Source organism: Lepidochelys kempii, chromosome 3 (assembly GCF_965140265.1).
Source record: "Lepidochelys kempii isolate rLepKem1 chromosome 3, rLepKem1.hap2, whole genome shotgun sequence".
In the NCBI taxonomy this organism is placed as follows: Eukaryota; Metazoa; Chordata; order Testudines; family Cheloniidae; genus Lepidochelys; species Lepidochelys kempii.
This window is the reverse complement of record NC_133258.1, coordinates 209,397,605-209,414,764: the sequence shown is the minus strand read 5'-3', so window position 1 is coordinate 209,414,764 and position 17,160 is coordinate 209,397,605. Positions and strand designations below refer to the sequence as shown.

General features: G+C 49.8%; 1 protein-coding gene across 6 annotated transcripts in view; it reads right to left on the bottom strand.

Annotated features, from left to right (window-relative positions):
- SYNDIG1 (synapse differentiation inducing 1) overlaps positions 1 to 17,160 on the bottom strand; it is a 136,168-nt gene that overhangs the window by 34,027 nt on the left and 84,981 nt on the right. For 5 of the 6 annotated variants that reach the window (XM_073335339.1, XM_073335338.1, XM_073335334.1 and 2 more), the window contains exon 4: positions 2,208 to 3,651. The exons of the other annotated variant lie outside the window; for it this stretch is intronic. In XM_073335339.1, the coding sequence (XP_073191440.1) occupies positions 3,493 to 3,651 (159 nt within the window). In that variant the 3' untranslated portion in view covers positions 2,208 to 3,492. Of the gene's footprint in view, positions 1 to 2,207; positions 3,652 to 17,160 lie in introns of those variants that run through there. 6 annotated transcript variants of the gene reach the window in all.

Here is a 17,160-nt window from a genome sequence, read left to right as displayed (position 1 = left end):
TTGTACTATAGCTTTCCTTTTCAATAAATCTCCAGTTTGCAAGAGGTCTGGCTGGAAGCATTGTGTTTGGTGTGAGACATAACGTGCACTTGGCTAGGGGTAAGGGACCGGTCCTTTGAGATCAGGAGTAACCGGAATGTCGCTGTGATTCTTGGGGCAAGGGGCCATCTATCCCAGAGATACACTGACACCCCCTCCCAAGGGAGGGATCAACAGCCTTTCCCTACAACACACACGTATGGCCCCCATGGGGATTCCCCTGAGAAGACCACCTCCTTCCACACCAGGGAGGGACCAACAGACCCCTCCCTGATGACTCTTCTGCACCCCTCCCCCTCTGGACAAACGTGGCAAACCCCACTTTGGTCACCAGGAAAGGGGTAGGACCCCAATGTGTGACTCCCCCACCAGCCTGCCCCATGGGGGGATTCCCCCTGCTAGGCAGCAGGGAGGTGGTGCAGACCTGAGAGCTCTCCTGCCGGACCACCACCCCCAACTCTTCCACCCCCTCCTGTCCTGCTACTGGGAGAGAATCTCCTGTGCCCCCATTGGGGGGGGGGAGGTGACACCCCACCAGTCCCTGCCCCATTGGGGGAGGGGAATGTTCCCCCCCACACTGTTCCCTCTTAGCCAAGCGTGATGCTTCCCCACCAGTCCCTTTCCCCTTCCCTAACCTGAGGATGATCCCCCCCAGCCCAAGTTCCAGCCCAACCTATTGCCCCCCCCATAACCTAGAGATGACCCCCCCCCCAATAGCTGGAATAATGCTCCCCCCATCCCTACCCCCACAGTGCCTGGGGGCGCTCTATAGCCCCCCCCCACAGGGATGATGTCATCGCTAGGGTGACACCTCTCCAGTCCTCTCTCCTAGCAGCCATCACTAGAGCGTCTCTGCCTCTCCATCCCTCCCAGGGGTGGCAGCCGCCTCACGGGAGCCCCCAAGGGGGCACTGGTCCCCAAGGACTCGCTGCCCAGGACACGGGAGCACCGCTTGCGTGGAGATAGCTGCAGCTGCCGGGCATGGGGCGGGGGCAGGGGTGCGGGAGGGTGTGTGGGGGGGTTGCTAGAGCCTGTGGGTGTAGTGGCTGCAGCCCCCCCGCCTTGCAGAAAGGGTGCTCTGCCACCAGCATGAGCCTCCTGCTGCCTGGGTCGGGCTCACTGTAGTTTGGGGGGATGGGGGGCCTTGCCCCCCCCCATCACTGCCTGTGCGTAAAATGTCAGCAAGAGGCTTTATCACCAAGGCTGACTCCAAAGCCAAACCCCAGCACTGCCCCTTTTGTCTGCCCAGGGGAACCAAGGAGCCACACAGCTGAAAAACCCACCACTGGGTGGGTCAAAAATTGCCATCCCGAGGCGAACATCCCCAGTGTTGGGGTGCTCCGAGCTGGCGGAGCAAGAGGGGCCCCGCGTACGGATGGGCCAGTGCTACGAATCCTGAGCTGAACGTAGGGCCGGAGCTGGGGGCTCTGAGCTGGGGGCTCTGAGCTGGGGGCGTGCATCCCCTCCCGCCTTAGCGCTTTGCGGAGCGTTAATGGGTGTGCTGGGCTAACGCTGGCTCACGGACCACGTAGCACCCAGGGGACACCCGTATGGAAGGGACTCGCCCCCAAGGGTTTGTAGCACGGCTGAACGCACTGTTCAAACGCTACACCTGGACTGTATGCTCGTGGGGGAGAGCCCAAGCCCGGGCTCCATCACCGTCACGCCGTTCGCTTGGCCAGGTGTAAGCCAAGTCTCACTTGTTCCCACTTCAGCTTTCGGCCCCTCTTCCCCTGACCTCGCCCTTGCTAACTACCCTTCCTGCCCAAGAGGGGCCACACCCAGTCCCTTACAGCACGCAGTGGTGGTGCTGTTAAGGTTTTGCACCTACACGTTAGGATGTGTGTTGCTGCACACTCGAAAAATCCATGTGGTCAGGGTGTAATGAAGCTATAGCCTAAACGGCTGTGCGTTTATCTTGCACTCTCCCTTTTGTTTTTTGCCCCGCTCTTACAGTGGATAAAAAGGACGAGGAAGACACTGCTTTACACCTCGGGCCTGGTGCAGTGGGAGCATTATCTTGGCCTTCACCATCTACAGTGCAGAATCAGATCTTCTTCCCTGATTGCATGAACTCTGGCTTGAGAGCACCTGGGCTGCTATCCCTGCACATTACAGGGCACTGACAGCTGCAGCTGTCCAAAGAAAGCTCCAGCACTTGCCCTAGCTGCTGAGTGCTGCGTGTTTTAATGAACTGTAGAACTAGCTGAAAACTAGTCCTGAACGGGGTTGTACTCCTCCCCAACTCCCCTCCCTCCCAAAACAAAGGGAGAAACCAGACAAGAAATACAGAATTGGAACAAATGATCCTCACGGGCCTTCTTCGATAAATAAATGGTGCTGACAGAACCCCAATGAGTGAATATTAAAACAGCCATTTGCAATGATCCATGTTCCAACATTATTATGTACAGATCTCTCGCTAATGAACCCATGCTCTGGAAAGGAATGCGAGATTTGAAAAGGAAAAGGCGGTGGGGTGTCAGAAAGCAAATAAGCCTCTTGTGAAGCGAGGAGAACACTTAGTTCCTTTCCCGTGTACCCGTCCAGCTGTCTGGCAGGACAGCACAGTGAGAAAATGATTTCTACGAATGAGCTAGGGTGCCATGATGTAGGAATTTGAGTGTCCTCCTTTGCTGTTCTCTGTCTGAGTCTGCTCCAGGGTGGGCTACAAAGTGTTCTCTCCCTTTGTTAGTCCCCTGCGTGCCCAGGACATATTTCCAAGGGCTGCTCGTCTTTAGCTGCTGCATCATCCCCGCAGGGAGGCGGAGGCTGCCTGACTGCGGTACGTGGCTCAGGAGCGTCACCCACGCAGCATGACTGACGTGAAGGATTAATTTTACAACAGAGCCCATGCTAGACGAACCTCATGTTCCGTGCACTGAGCGTGTTCATGCTTAGCTGTCGCTATGCACGGCCTCGCCCCATTAGTTTCATTTGAAAATGAAACAAAAGCAGGAAAGGAAAATCGTTTTCTCTTTTTTCCTCTTACGGCAGCCTACTGAATGCAAGAAGATTAGGGAACACCGTTCTATGCTGAGGCCTCAATCTCACCCTTCAGCAAACGCGTCCTACTGTCCAAAGAAAAACTTCCCCTTTGAGGGCTCGCTCCTCTAAGAACCAGTGGCTGAGTGTGCTCCTGCAGAGTTCAATGCAGTGTGGACTAACGTATTAACGAGCAAGCCGGGGCAAACCAGGGGTGGGGGCAAAGTTCTAGGTCACCAGCAGGAGCTAGATTCTTGTAAACACAGTATTGTGTAAAACAGAGAAGAGTTGGAGGATGAAAAGATGCAGGACTGGTGCATCATAAACCATCAACCCACTTTCCTGTCTTCCCAGTATCCAACACCAGCACGTGTGTCTCATGGGTGCCTTGGAAAATTGCAGTCCAAGCTGCTGTGGTTTTCTGCACTGCAGAGGGCTGCACGGGTGGTTCTTCCTCTCTCCTGAGCCTCACAAGTGGTTGTTCTTGGATAGGTAGGCGATCAGAGCCACAGCAACCCCCACATAGATGCCAGTTCCAATCGTGATTGACAGCACGGCCAAGAAGAGTGCTCGCCGGGAGCTGGAGCTTGCTTGGTGGAAGTCTCCCTTGGCCACTGCTTTGTTCGTCTGCAAGATAAACCGACAAAAACTGTATTTATCGACCCTGAAAATGAAGTGGACACACTCCTACAATACCGAGACAAATCTTACTATTCATAAATCAGCAACAGCTTCTGCGTGGAATGTAATGGAGATAGGCCCAGATTTTGCAAGATATCTGGGTGCTACTGTGGTCACATCACAGCACCTAACTAATTTAGGAGATCAAATCTCATTTTCAAAGGGGGCCTTTTTTGGCTTTCACTTTGGCCTTGCCCTTAACGAAGCAAGGCAAACCAGCCTGAATGTTTTCATTTCCGTATCGCTGTTTAGCCCAACCACCAGAATGTATTTATTACTGGCAAATGATTACCATAAATGATTAACATAATTAGTGGGTAAAACAGAAAGAAGGTTACCCGCCCCCCATCTCTCTTACAAGTGAGTTGTACCATTCCACAGTGAATATCCACGCTGGAGACATGTAAGGTATGGGGGTGGGGGAAGGATTTGTGGGCATCAAATGGAACATTTTATGGGACTCGCCCTGAGGCCATTTCTCCATTTCCACATGCAGTGTCTGAGTGGGAGTTTAAGAGCTGGGAACCCAAAAATCTACCGAAACGTGGAAATCACAACTGGCTCCTCTCGGATGGCCTTCAAATACCCGACGCTCTTCCTGCTTCCCACGCTCGCTGCCAGCTGCCAGACAAACATTCTCGCCAACCTGGCCAAAGCTGCTGCAGACAGTCACTCCACATGGTTTGGGGACAAGAGCCAGAGCCATGCTGCTGAGGGGCAGCAGGTTTGCAGCTAGAGGCTTTGGGTGTTCCCACTAACCACCAAGGTTACTGCTCCTACGCTTAGGTGCTTTGCGGAACTGGGGCCATTTATACATTCATGGGCATATGGGTGCTTCTCCCTTGGTTTGGCTGCACAAAGCTGTATTTAGAACTTGATCCCCACCCCCAGGGACTTACAGGATGAACCTCACCTTGATCCCCACTCTGACAGGGGCGGGGAAGGCATGGAGTATGCTCGGACGTCTCGTTCCCTAGCTGACTCAATGGCTCATACACACAGTCCAAAGCTGGCTGAAGCTGATGGGAACCATCCCACTGAAACCAGTCCGTTGAATTCTTCCCCTGTCTGCCCTAGAAAGCTACATGACAAGGATGCTGGATGGGAAACTGCAAGGTTGAAAAGCTCTCCTTTGGTTACTGCAATTCCATTTGCTAACAATGAAAACCAATGTCTCAAACAGCATCCTTTCCCTGTTTGGAGTACTACCCATGTCCACCCCATGCCAGTGACACACGTAGGCCAAGATCCTCAAAGCCATGGGAGTAGACTCCTAGAGACCTGTGATGATGTGGGACTTTGCCTCATTGACCGCAGTGGCATTACTTGTGTGCTTAACATTACACATGTGCTTAAGCGCTTTGCTGGGTTGTGACCCCAGTCAACCATTAGTTTGTATTTTAAAATTACCTTACTCCTGGGAACCCTGGATATGAAATGGTGCCATGCATGGGCTGTCCTCACATGCAGAATGTTAACAGTATATTTATTAGTAGAATTCAATTTTGATTTAAAAAAAATTTTGACAGACAATATCAATGGTTATTTTTAAGCATTTTTTTCTATTTTTATCTATTTAAATGTTCACAGTTGTGGGAAATTACTTGGGGGCGGGGAGACAATTATTTAATGACAGGAGATGCTGAGAGTCAAAAAGTGAAAGCTTTATAACTGTTAAAACACAAATTGTCATCATCACGTGTCAAAATATACAAAGTAAATCTCCTTAAATCAAACTCTAATACATTCTCAAACAGCATTTTGCTTACCGTGCCTGTCTGTACATTTCAGTGATTAGCGATGGAAATATTTTTTGGTCGGTGTTTGGTGAAATTAACATTTACCAATAAAAATCAAATCCTTCCAAGTCTAGTGATGATCACACTATTATTTATCCTGCCCTACCACTTAGGAGCAGCGTAAAGAATGAGACGCTAGACACTGTGCAACCATGGAACAAAAAACCCCCGTCCCTGATCCAGGTCAGTAAATAGTTAGAAAAGGAATAATATCACAGGGCTGATTCATAACAATAGCTACCACTTATCTAGTGCTTTTCGTCAATGGATCTCAAAGTGCTTTACAAATGAGGTCAGTGTCGTTATCCCCATTACACAGATGGGGAAACTAAGGCACAGTGCAGTGAGGTGACTCATCAGACCAGTGGCAGAGCTGGGAATAGAACCCAGGTCTCCAGAGGCCCAACACTGTATTCTATCCACTAGGCCACCCAGCCTCCCAAATGGCTTCTGTCACTCTGTGGGCTTCATATGGTCACTGGCAGACTTACTCTTGTCAGTTAACTACAATATATCAGTGGGTGGGGGGAAGGGGCATCATGAATGCTTTCATTATATTTCTTGGTGCACAGTCAGTCTGGTTTTGTCACTCCTCTGCCCATCTTTAGCTTTGGAACCGGTTCCCGCTACGCCGGTATTTGTCTTTTTACCATCTTGCTCCCCAAAGCAATTTCGAGCAGCCGAATGACAATCCCGGAAGCCAGAAAGGCTGCTGGCCATTACGTAGTGACTCTATTAGGAGAACTGTCTCTTCTGATTTATCAGCCTAATTCTTCTTGAGCATAATGGCTTATGAAAGCGAAAACAACCCTAAACAATACGTTAGCAGGAATCGGGGTGGGCCGGCGGTGGAGGAGGATAATTCTTGGGAAAGAGTGACAAATAAACAGCAGCCATGATGAGATTAACCCCTCCTCCGCTGCCACTCAGGAGAAGCTGCTGCTGACTTCCTGAGCAGCACACGGTATTTCCCCAGCTCTGGGAATCTGGCTGAACACACAGGCCAAAAGTTTCCAAAGCGACGAGTGATTTCAGGCGTCTCCTGTTAGCCCAGCATGGGCTACGGCCAAACAGGCCTGCCTGAAAGGCAGGGCCTGTTGAAGGGTCTCAGGTTCACTACACGAACGTACTAGTCACTCTTAAGGCTTGGCCATAGGACCTGATCCCGAGCTCAGATCCCCAAAGGTATTCAGGTGCGTAACCTAAATTTAAACCAATGTGAGTTAGGTGCCTAAATACCTTTGAGGATATGGACCTGGGAATCTTTCCATTCAATGGACTTTGGAGCTGACCCATAGCAAGAGGAGTTTCCATTTACACGTTACACTTTATTCCTACAGAAAGCTTCAGAGATGGTCATTCCTTCCTTAGGGGACTGTGATAGCTTCAACTTCTTTTCTCTCTCCACCCCTCCACCCCCTGCATGCCCTGCCTATCTGCAGCAGTCTTAACAAATGGCCTGATCCAAAACTCGCTGAAGGGAATTAAAAAAACTCCTACTGAATTTAATGGGCTCTGGCTCCGGTCCATACTCCCTTGGGAAATCTGTCTGGAATGCCCCAACTGCCGTGCTCAGATCTGCCCTCGGTAGCCCTTCACACCCTACACACCCCTGTAATAATCTTTGTACAGAATATGCCTGATGATGTATCATTTGAAAACTAATAACTCGCCAATCATATCATGGTGCCATATGATAGCAATATGATATGTAAGGTTACGAATGCCCCCATAGGATGTCACTAGCACACGTTCCAGACCAGACAGCCCTGCCAAGGCAAAAAGGTAAAACTGGTCTGTCCTAACCAAGTAGTGTGGGTTTACCTCAATTTATATACAAGCAGTAAACAGGGCCATCAAGCTATCAAGGGGAGGAGATTGCAGGAGAAAGAACAATTTGCATTTAGCAAGCAGGGGATGGGGCACGGAGGAGGGAACATCAGGGAGCTTCCTTCACTGCCAGACTCCACCTCACCTTCCTCACAGCTTGAATAAAACTTTACTGTGAGGGGGAACCTTCGGAAGAATCCATTTCATAGGTTCACTGGACTATAAAAGAACGGGACAAAGAACCCCAAGTTCTCTCTTTCAGTGAGGACAACAAAGGGACCAGCACTTTGGGCTTCTGGAGGAGATCCTGACCGAGGGGACGGGGATGACATCCATCTTGCTGGAAAACTCTGGGTGAGAAAAGCCATCTTGAAGAAAGACTTCTCTTGCTAGGGTAAGCTCAGGCACTAGAAAGCATAGGCAGAGCGCGTTATTTTCTTGTCCACACTGTCCTCGGTTTACAGCTCTCCACTGTCACCTTTTAATTTCCGGATGATTTTGGTGTTCAGTTAAAAATAATGATTGCATCATATGGCAGGGTGAGCAGACAAGATCTGAACTCACACTTGGCATGATCGTTGCTCGAATCACATTGCCTGCAGCTTCACGAGTGATCGTTCGCTTTCAAGCAGGTCACTTTTCAACTCACAGGGAAATTCTTTTGCACTGTACACCTCAACTTCAGTCTCTCTTTCTCTGTAGGTGACGTATGTTCCCTTTATCAGGCAGTCATTCATATACTGTTGTGTTCCCTCTTTGTGCTGGATCCTGTTAGAAACTGCCATACCAGATCAGAGATGTTGGAAAGGGTTCAGAAGAGAGCTAGGAGAATGACCTGAGGTCCGCGAAAACTGCCGTATAGCAAGAGACTAAAAGAGCTCATCTATTTCACTTATCCAAGAAAAGGCAAAGAGTACTCAAGTACCTACATGGGGCAGAGATGACCGATGGCTCTTTAATCTAGCAGAAAAAGGCATAGCGAGATCCTGTGGCTGGAAGCCGAAGCCAGACAAATTCAGATTAGAAATAAGACGCATTTTTAATAGTCCGGTAATTAACCATTGGAACAAGTTACCTGGGATGTGGAGGATTCTCCACCAGTGGGCATGGTTTAATGAAGATGGGGTATCTTTCTCAAAGATAAGCTCTAGCTCAAACAGAAGTTATGGGCCTGGCGCAGGAATGACTAGGGGAGGTTCCACAGCCGCTCTTAGAAGAGCTTGCTCACGATTAGCAACATCCTCCCCCTCTCCTTTTTAAAACTTAACAACAACAGCTCCCCAGCTCCAAACTCTCACTGTATACAAATGATACTTTGTAGCTTTTAAACTAGGAGCCCAAAAAGTCATGAAATGCAGAAGGTGATTGGGGCCAATTTTTGATGGATTAGAATTTGGAAACTTGTAAATTTTCTTGAAACTTCTCCCAAATTCCAGCTTTACCCAGACTATGTGCTGAAACTTTGGGACAGATACACTGATTGGGTTTTCCCCATAAGATGATCAGGTTCAACTCCCCCCTAAGTGTGAATCAGAACGTAACTTTTAGCTACGGCATCACAAAGCCCTTTCACAAATATCGTGCAGTTCAGCTTACTAAAAAAATTATAAATATACACAGAAGTGATACAAACATCTGGTTCTAAGATCAGAACCACCTGGTAGTGTCTTACTGCCAGGATTCAGGAGGACATGTTAAATCCACTATGAAAATAAAGAGAAGCCTGTTAATTGGTATACATCTTCATTTCAGCCTCAGTTAGCCAGAAGTGCTACGTTTAGTAGAGGCAGCCCTGATTTGAAGAAATCTATGTCATGGCTGTGCAATTTTAGCCGATGAGCCCCGGGGGAAGGTAAATGGGCACGTTCTCTGTCTAACTCTGCTCCCTTTTGCCTTGCTCCTGAGGCACAAGTGGAATGGGAAGCTTGTTTCTCTCTGCTGGCTGCTCTAACCTATGCCAGTGTCAGCACAGATCAACCCACAGAATCCGGGAGAGGGAACCAGCTGCAGGTACCCCTCTTGAGGTGTCAGCACAGGAAAGAAGCTGAATGGATCAGACATCATCTCTGCTTTAAGCTGTAAGGGAAGAAGGAATTAAATCTAACACAGGCCAAGGCTTCTAAATGAAGACACAGTGACTGAACCATTTGTTACTGTTCTCGTATACTCTACCTCTGACACTATTAGCTTAAAGTGAAAACAAGTAACTTCCTTACCTGGCAGGCTTTATGGCCACTGTGCTGCAGATCTGTCTAGTTCCACAGCCAAGCATCAAAGAGGGATAGAAAAGCACATTCACACCATGATAAACTACAACAGAGACAGGATTCAGGGATAGAATATCGCTCCCCACCCTTGAAAATTTCCACTGGCCATGAGAATGGGAGCCAACGTCATCGCAAAAATCTAATCTCCCTTTTCGCAGAACCCTCATTATGGTCAAATGTATAAAAGCTTTCACAGCACTGCATTGGTGAAAAACTGGGCCAGATTCTCAGCTGGTGTAAACCACTGTAACTCCACTGGAGTCAATGGGCCAGATCCCCAGGGGGTATCAATTGGGGTAGTTCAACTGAAGTCCCTGGAACGACACTATTTTATACCAGCTGAGGATCTAGCCCACAGTGTTTGTACCTCCCAGCCACGAATGAAGAAAATTGCATTTTACAGGTAAAAGTAAAAACTGCCCCATGTTCATGATTTCTGTGTGTATATAAAGTCTGCTGCAGTTTCCACGGTAAACATCTGATGAAGTGAGCTGTAGCTCACGAAAGCTCATGCTCAAATAAATTGGTTAGTCTCTAAGGTGCCACAAGTACTCCTTTTCTTTTTGCCCCATGTTAGGTTACGCTAACAAGTGACTTCGTCCATCCATGCAGGGGCTACAGGATTGAAAATCATAACTATGAAAATAGCATGATCGGGCCTCTGCTGAGCCACTTGGGCTAAAACAACACAGAGCGCAAGCGCAATTCTTCCCAAGCCACTCAGACTGGCTCCTAAGCTGGTGTAACCTGGCCCAGCTCCCCGGGTAATCAGATACAGCCCAATGCCTCTGCAAGGATCTCAGTGCTCATTTAAGCACAGTTAACAAAGTCTCAGACTGAGGAAGGTATGTAGGCAGGAGCCCAGTTTTAAGAATGTGAGCAGCGCTCTTGTGCTTAAAATTAGGCACAGGCCGAAGTCCCATACTGATCCGCAGCCAAGACGGAGAGAGAATCGTGTCAGACTTCCCTCAGTTTCCTCCTTTCCTCTTGCATGGCAAGATGGGGGTTGGCACCCAGGTGAGTGCTAAGCCAGTTTAACTCCATTTTTAGGCTGCAGGTGCTGCAGCAGCAGAGCCAGCAGGTTTGATAAATAAAAGATGTGACCGGCACAGAACATTGAAAGAATTATGAGTTGGGGATAGTTCTTCACTCATTGGACTGGGCACCATTGCAAAGAGTTCGGAGCCTGGCCCTCCACCGATTCTCGATTGTCCTTACATTCAAGCAACCCATAACAGGACTCTGACTCATGTGCCTTGGATTTCCCGGGTGACCGCATGGGCTTGAGAGTAGCTGTACAGTACTGGACAGGTCCCGGAGCAGGCTGTGGACACAGCTGGAAGGACTCCAAGTTGAGGGCAGTGTGGTTGGAAGGACAGCATTTAACCACGTACTCCCTCTAGACGCTACGGTGGTTGCAAGGTATTTTCTGCAAAGCTGTGGAAAAGCTATGGGAAAATTCCGATTTTGCTCAGCTACCAAAATGAATGTCTTGTTGTGTCAAGAGACTGTTCAAGGAACTGCTCCGGCATTTCCACCAGAGAGTCTACAAAACATATTAATCGTCTCTCTGGGCTGCGGGTCTATGGGCTTGAGGAAGATAAATATTACATCTCTGTAGCTGCAAGTTAAAAATCATACGCATCATACATCACACCCACATTGCTCACAAATGCCTCTTCTGCGATGCTGGCTTTTAACCCCAGAAACACATCCATCACAGTTAGCAGTTAAACCCTACGTCCTGCCCCCTGCCACGGCCTGAGCAGCTGGCAATGTGCTGGAAGGTCCCTGGGGAGCCGGAGGGAAAGGTGTCCTCTGTGCCAGATTGCACTGGGTGGCTGTTGCACCAACCTCAGGACTGGAGGAGTCTTCCTCCCTCCTCTGCAGAGGGGAACGATTTGGGGAATCTATGAATGTGATGCATTGACTGCCTCCATGTGTAGCGCGTCATTCATGGGCTGACAAAATCCCCACCATGAATCACACGAGTCTCCCACTCCCTCTGTTAACCATAATGGAAAATATCCAGACAGGAGAACAAAGGGACAGAGGTGACACAGCAGGTGTTTAAAAAGACGAAGGCTGTTTGGGGCGAGAGAGAGGAGCAGGCTTTCGTAGCAGAGGGGACTACAGGGACAGCTGAGGAAGTAAGAAGCTGGCTGCAGGAGAGAGAAGGGCTTCATGGTTCAGAAGAGAAGCTGTGTGCAGGAGGGGCATCCTAGACCCCCCGAGGCCTCTGACTAGGGATGCCACCAAGTGTCCGTCCAGGTTTTCCCAGGTAGCAGTCCTGGGAAATCCATAAGGGTGCTCGGTGCACACTGCCCACTGGCCAGTTTTGTGGGCTCAGGATCATCCTGGATGTCCCATTTTTTTGTGCATCAGCAGTGGCAATTCTAACTCTGCCCAAATCCCAAAGCACACCCAGAGTGGTGAGGAAACTGAGGCAGGGATGGCAAAGAGGTGAGTTATTGCATTTCTTGTGCCAGCTCAATAAACAGTAATTGTGTTCGGAAACCTTTGGAAAGCTTGTGGCATGTGTTTCAGCTACCACACGTCCCTGAAGAGGCAAAATGTAAACTAAATGCTTAAGCTACTGTGAAGTCTGGGGGGTCTAGGGCAGCCAGGCCATCGGGTTCAATTTCCATAAAGGGGTAACAGACAGAGCCCGTGCCAGGGAAGTGTTAGAGAGGCCGAAGGAGGAGCCAGTACTGCAACCGTCTCAGAACCAGGGAAGCTTCTGAGCGCATGGGCCCAGTGTGGTGGGACTCATACGCAGCAGCCGGGTGTCCAGAAGGGGGCGCTTTCCCAGAGCTGGGACAACCAGTAAAAAGATTTCAAAACATCCAGGCTTTATCCATCATTTAACGGAGGTATCCACATTTCTTTTGGACTCTGGAGATGTGGCACAGGGCAGCTCAGTTCTGTCTCGGTCTCAGCAGAGTGGGGCCTGCGACATTTTAATCTGTATTCAAGGGAAGATAAAAACTAGAAAGCCCAGGTGAGTTCCTGACACACCGAAAACAAGCGACTCGTAATGGGAATCCCGGGCGCAATAGCGCAGAACTAGCAGAATGCAGGGAGGAGATGTTAGACAAGCACAGCATCAGCACCAGTTCATTTTGAAAGAACGAGAACTCCGCCCGACAACGAAGACAACTTGTTTCCTTGTCAGACAAATGCATCCAAGTGTTGGCTGCCTGTGGGTAAGTGATCAGGACTCTTCCCTCAGCTTGGAGTAGAGTTTGTCCCTTAAGGATCAGATGCGTGAATGAAGTGCTAATGGCAGATGCATGCACCTACACACACAGCCCATAGGTAAGAGGCAGCCATATGAATTCCAAGTACGTTGCCAATGGATGTTAACTGCAGGTCCAGTTCCATTGCACTGCTTTGTATTTCCATTTTAGTCGTTGGAGAAGGGACTGTGTTAAGGTCATCTGATTAATCGATCAATCTAGAGGTGATTTACAGGGGGGATTTTCAAAAGCACAAATGGCAGTGAAGTGCCCAGTTCTTCTGGAAAGTCAACGGCAGCTGGGCGCCTCTCTGCCATTTGGGTCCCATGCCCCATCCACAGCCTCGCTAGTTCAAACTGACTGACAAAAAGCCACATCAGCCTTGTGGTGGCTGGGAATTCTTGCTTCAAAAAATCTCCGCTTTCCTGGCCAACTTATTCCAAGTCCTGTCAGCAGGAAGAGACCCCTAATTCTTCTCAGCATTTATATCGAGCTTTATGTTCTCAAAGTGCTGTGCCACAATTAACTCACTCACACACAAAGCACTCCTGAGAAGCAGGTAAGTTTCATTACCCGCACTGTACACAGGGGGAACTAAAGCGGAGAGCTACGGTTCATGGGAGCTGGCAGATCCTCAGCTTCTGATGTCAGAGGCGCTCTGGCAATTGGCACCATCTGAGGATCTGCCCTGATTTTGAGCCGTGCCTCAGCTGTGCCGTCCTTCCTCCCTGCGCAAGGCTCCAGATCCCTGCCTGCTTGAGGTGAGTGGATTCCCGCTTCCCACACCCAGCCCAGTCAGATACCCGGTAACGTGACTCCTCGCAACTCTGGCAAATCTTTCCATCTTTCTAAACACACCCTGTTGGCTCCGCTGTATGGAAGTGGCACTTCTGATTGTTTCTTGCTTGGCTGACTGTAAAATTTGTAACAGCAGCCTGGCGGGCTTTGCTATTCCTGTGATCAATATTCTTCTTCTGAGTGATTGCTGTGGTCCTTGCAATACACGTGCAGCCTGGGCCCCGCAGACATACACTGTGCAGGCCCTCGGATCTCCAACTCAGATAGACACATTGTGCTGTAAGACTGGCATAGTTAGGATACTTTTCCAAGTGCACACCTGGCTTCCAACGAACCAGATTTTTCCCCTCATTATGTAGCTTTTCATGGAAGTCATGTCCACAGATCTTATACAAATCAGACTAATCAGACACATTTCCAGGATACATTCAGTCTGTGCATTCATCTTGGATTTCTAGTTTTTCTTTTGGGATAACTCCCCCTGCTTTGCATTCGTCAAGCAAATAACAAAGGATGAATTCTAAGAAAGGAAATGATAAAATAACGACCCTATTCCGAATCCGAATCCCCAGCATTGGTGTTCGTACATTAGGAAATGATCGCACAGCTGAAGGAGGGTTTGCCATTCTACTTCTTTGAAAATATTCAACTCAAATCAAGCCAGTTTCGCTTTACATCGTCTACCTGCCAACTTCCCTCTTCTTCTTTCAAAGGGCTCGAGATGTTCTGCCACAGAGTTTAAAAACGGAGTCCAGTGCTTTAAAGTTCTTCACTTTGTTTCGGAAAGAGTAAGTCCAGCACTCCCCGCAATTGCAGTATGTTAGTCTTACATGCTGGTTCTCCAGTACATGCGTCTACTTGGTGTTCTTGCCTATCTTTACAGCGAGAACTGAGCCAAAGATCGTTAGCACTATTACTCTCTTCCTGCTTTTTCAGGTGTGTCCATTGTAGTTTACCCCCCGTGCTTTCAAGCCAACAAACTTCTATGGGTCAGTGATCCATGGCTAGGGCCGGGATGGCCTGGGGACAGGCAGGGACTGCCGCAAATCTCACTGCCCCTCAGCTCTTCAGGGGAATCCAGCAGAAAATTAACCCAGTGGGAAACACTGATGAGTGCAGCTCCTCAAGCGACACTGTCTTATCTGCAGCCCCCTCGCGCACCTGGGAGCCCACCCACCTCATGAATTCTGGGGGCAGCATCTCACGGAGTCCCTGGTGGTGCAGCTGGTTACCATGGGAACCCACAGGGGGCCCACAGGCTGCCTAAGGGCCACAGCTGCTTCAAGGGTGGTTTTGGGGACCCATGGAATTGCTATTTGCTCCCCTGGGCAGGGGCAACTCCATCCCTTTTCTCGCCTTCCCACCATGCAATGTTTTTGGGGAGAAATTAGAGACAATCCCCGCCCCAGGTCACCTCTCTGATGGGCATTTCTGCGGGCGGTGACATTTCTGCGGGCGGTTGCGGTCCCGTAACCAGTAACTCAATAGGTATGTGAGATTTGGAGATTGCTAGAGGGACGTGACCTTTGAGACCAGACCTAGGAGCTCCCCCCACAGAGCAACAGTGATCCAGGTTACCCAGCCCAGAGCAAGAATCAGCGACAAACAAATTCAGCATAAATAGCTTGTCTAAATGCGAAAAGGCAACGCTCCGTTCCACATATGCCTCCAGCGGAGAGAGTCTAAACAGTCACTAAATGCCAGTGAATACATGCACAGCTCCAAAGTTAAGTGATTAGATCCCCGGGTCACCGCTTGACTCAACCTCTCATTCAACAGAGGAATCTCACTTCAGACCTTTTCATTTTTACACTGAATAAAATTCACCAGCTGACCTGGAACAAAGAACTCAAGATTCATTTGTATTCCTCCTCTGAGACTTGCTTCGACAGAGGAGCCGTAGCCTTGCATTAAGCTGTCTACACCCTGGCAGGAAAGATCTATGTCTTCTATGCGTCAGAGCACTCGGCATGACTTCAGGAAAAGCCAGAACTTTATGTCCTCAGCCGGAACACACCAGAGCGTCGGCTCTCCAGCTGAAGTCCCAAAACCTGATCTGTTGCAAGCAGGGAGCTGGCCAAGCCCCTCTCCTGTCAGGGGCTCTGTATGGACGGAGGGAGGGACTCCATACAATGAATGATCAGAGTCCAAGAGAGATCCCTGAAGAACTGGAACGTTCACTTCTAAAAGGGAGGCCGATGCAACAACCTCTTCCCCGGGGGAGGCTGGAACCTGCTCAACAGCTGCAGAAGGATGCCGGGTGAACGGCAGTTCTGGCACAGCTGGGTGTGAAGGACGCACAGCTCGGTAAGGAACCGGGGATGGCCTCTGTAAAAGCGTTTACATTTAGCAAAATACAAATCGCAAACCATTGCAACCCCCGTCAAGGAGCCCCAAGTGCATCACAGAATGAGCCTAGCAGGCCCCAAGCCTGCCAAGACTGGGGCCTGTGTTTCATTTTGTGTACAGGACTCGCCCCCGTGAGTCTGCACGATCCAGGGGTGTAGCCATGGCTGCAGCCCCCTCCCACTTAGCATGCAGGCCCACCCAGCTGTGAGCAGGGGTGGGATGGTGTCACAGCGGCCCGGAGCGTCCCTCGGGCACCTGAGGTGCAGGACGGAGCTTTGAGCCCGCCCATCAGAAAGCCACACTCCGGCAGCCTGCCTGGCCATGTTCTGAGCCACCCCATGTGCGTGCCCAGCTCGGCGGGGGAGCCCTGTGTCTGGGGGCACCGGGGCTAGGAACAGGGTGTTGGGGGAGAAGCTGAGCGAGCACCGTCTGTCATTGCCCGGCCACCCGAAAGTCGGGGCCTACCCAAATTTCCTCTCCTAGCTACGCCACTGGCAGGATCAGGGCCTTATAGGCCAATGCTCTCAGCTAGAGCCAGGCTTCTGCTTGTCCCAGGTCCCCTCTATCCATGCCTGAACTTTGCTGGCTAAAGCCTCCCTTGGCTGTTCAGCTCAGCCCTTTGCTAGCAGGAGATGGCCGATATTTGCCTGGCCAAGGAATTAGAAGTTCCCTCTTCATTCAAAGAGCAGAGCAGCAACTCACCCTACCAATCATTCTAACAACCATCCTTCTCTACTGTAAGCCATTACAAACACAAACAAAATGGCCACCCGACTCCTAAACTACATTTCCCAGAGCTGCCCAGGCCTACTGCTCTCTACCTAGAACAGCTCCTGCTGCTGGGCATTCCTCCATTACAGACAGCCCCAACTACAGGTGGGACAGCCAGGGTAGAGAACAGTGTTCCAGGTCTCCTGGGCACCCTGTGGTACAAACACACACACCATCACAGCTTCAGTACAACCACAAGGAAGTGCTACCATGACAGAGCATATGTAGTCTGGATGACCCAGCAGATGTGTAGATGAGCTCGCACATATGTATCCTTTCCCTCAGAGAGCGCCTTAAAACGTGTCCTTTGATACGCAGCCAACACCAAGGGAATGGCCACACTGCCAAAAAAAGCCTGTATTAACCCCCCTGAACTAACTCGGATTAAAATAGCCATGAGGA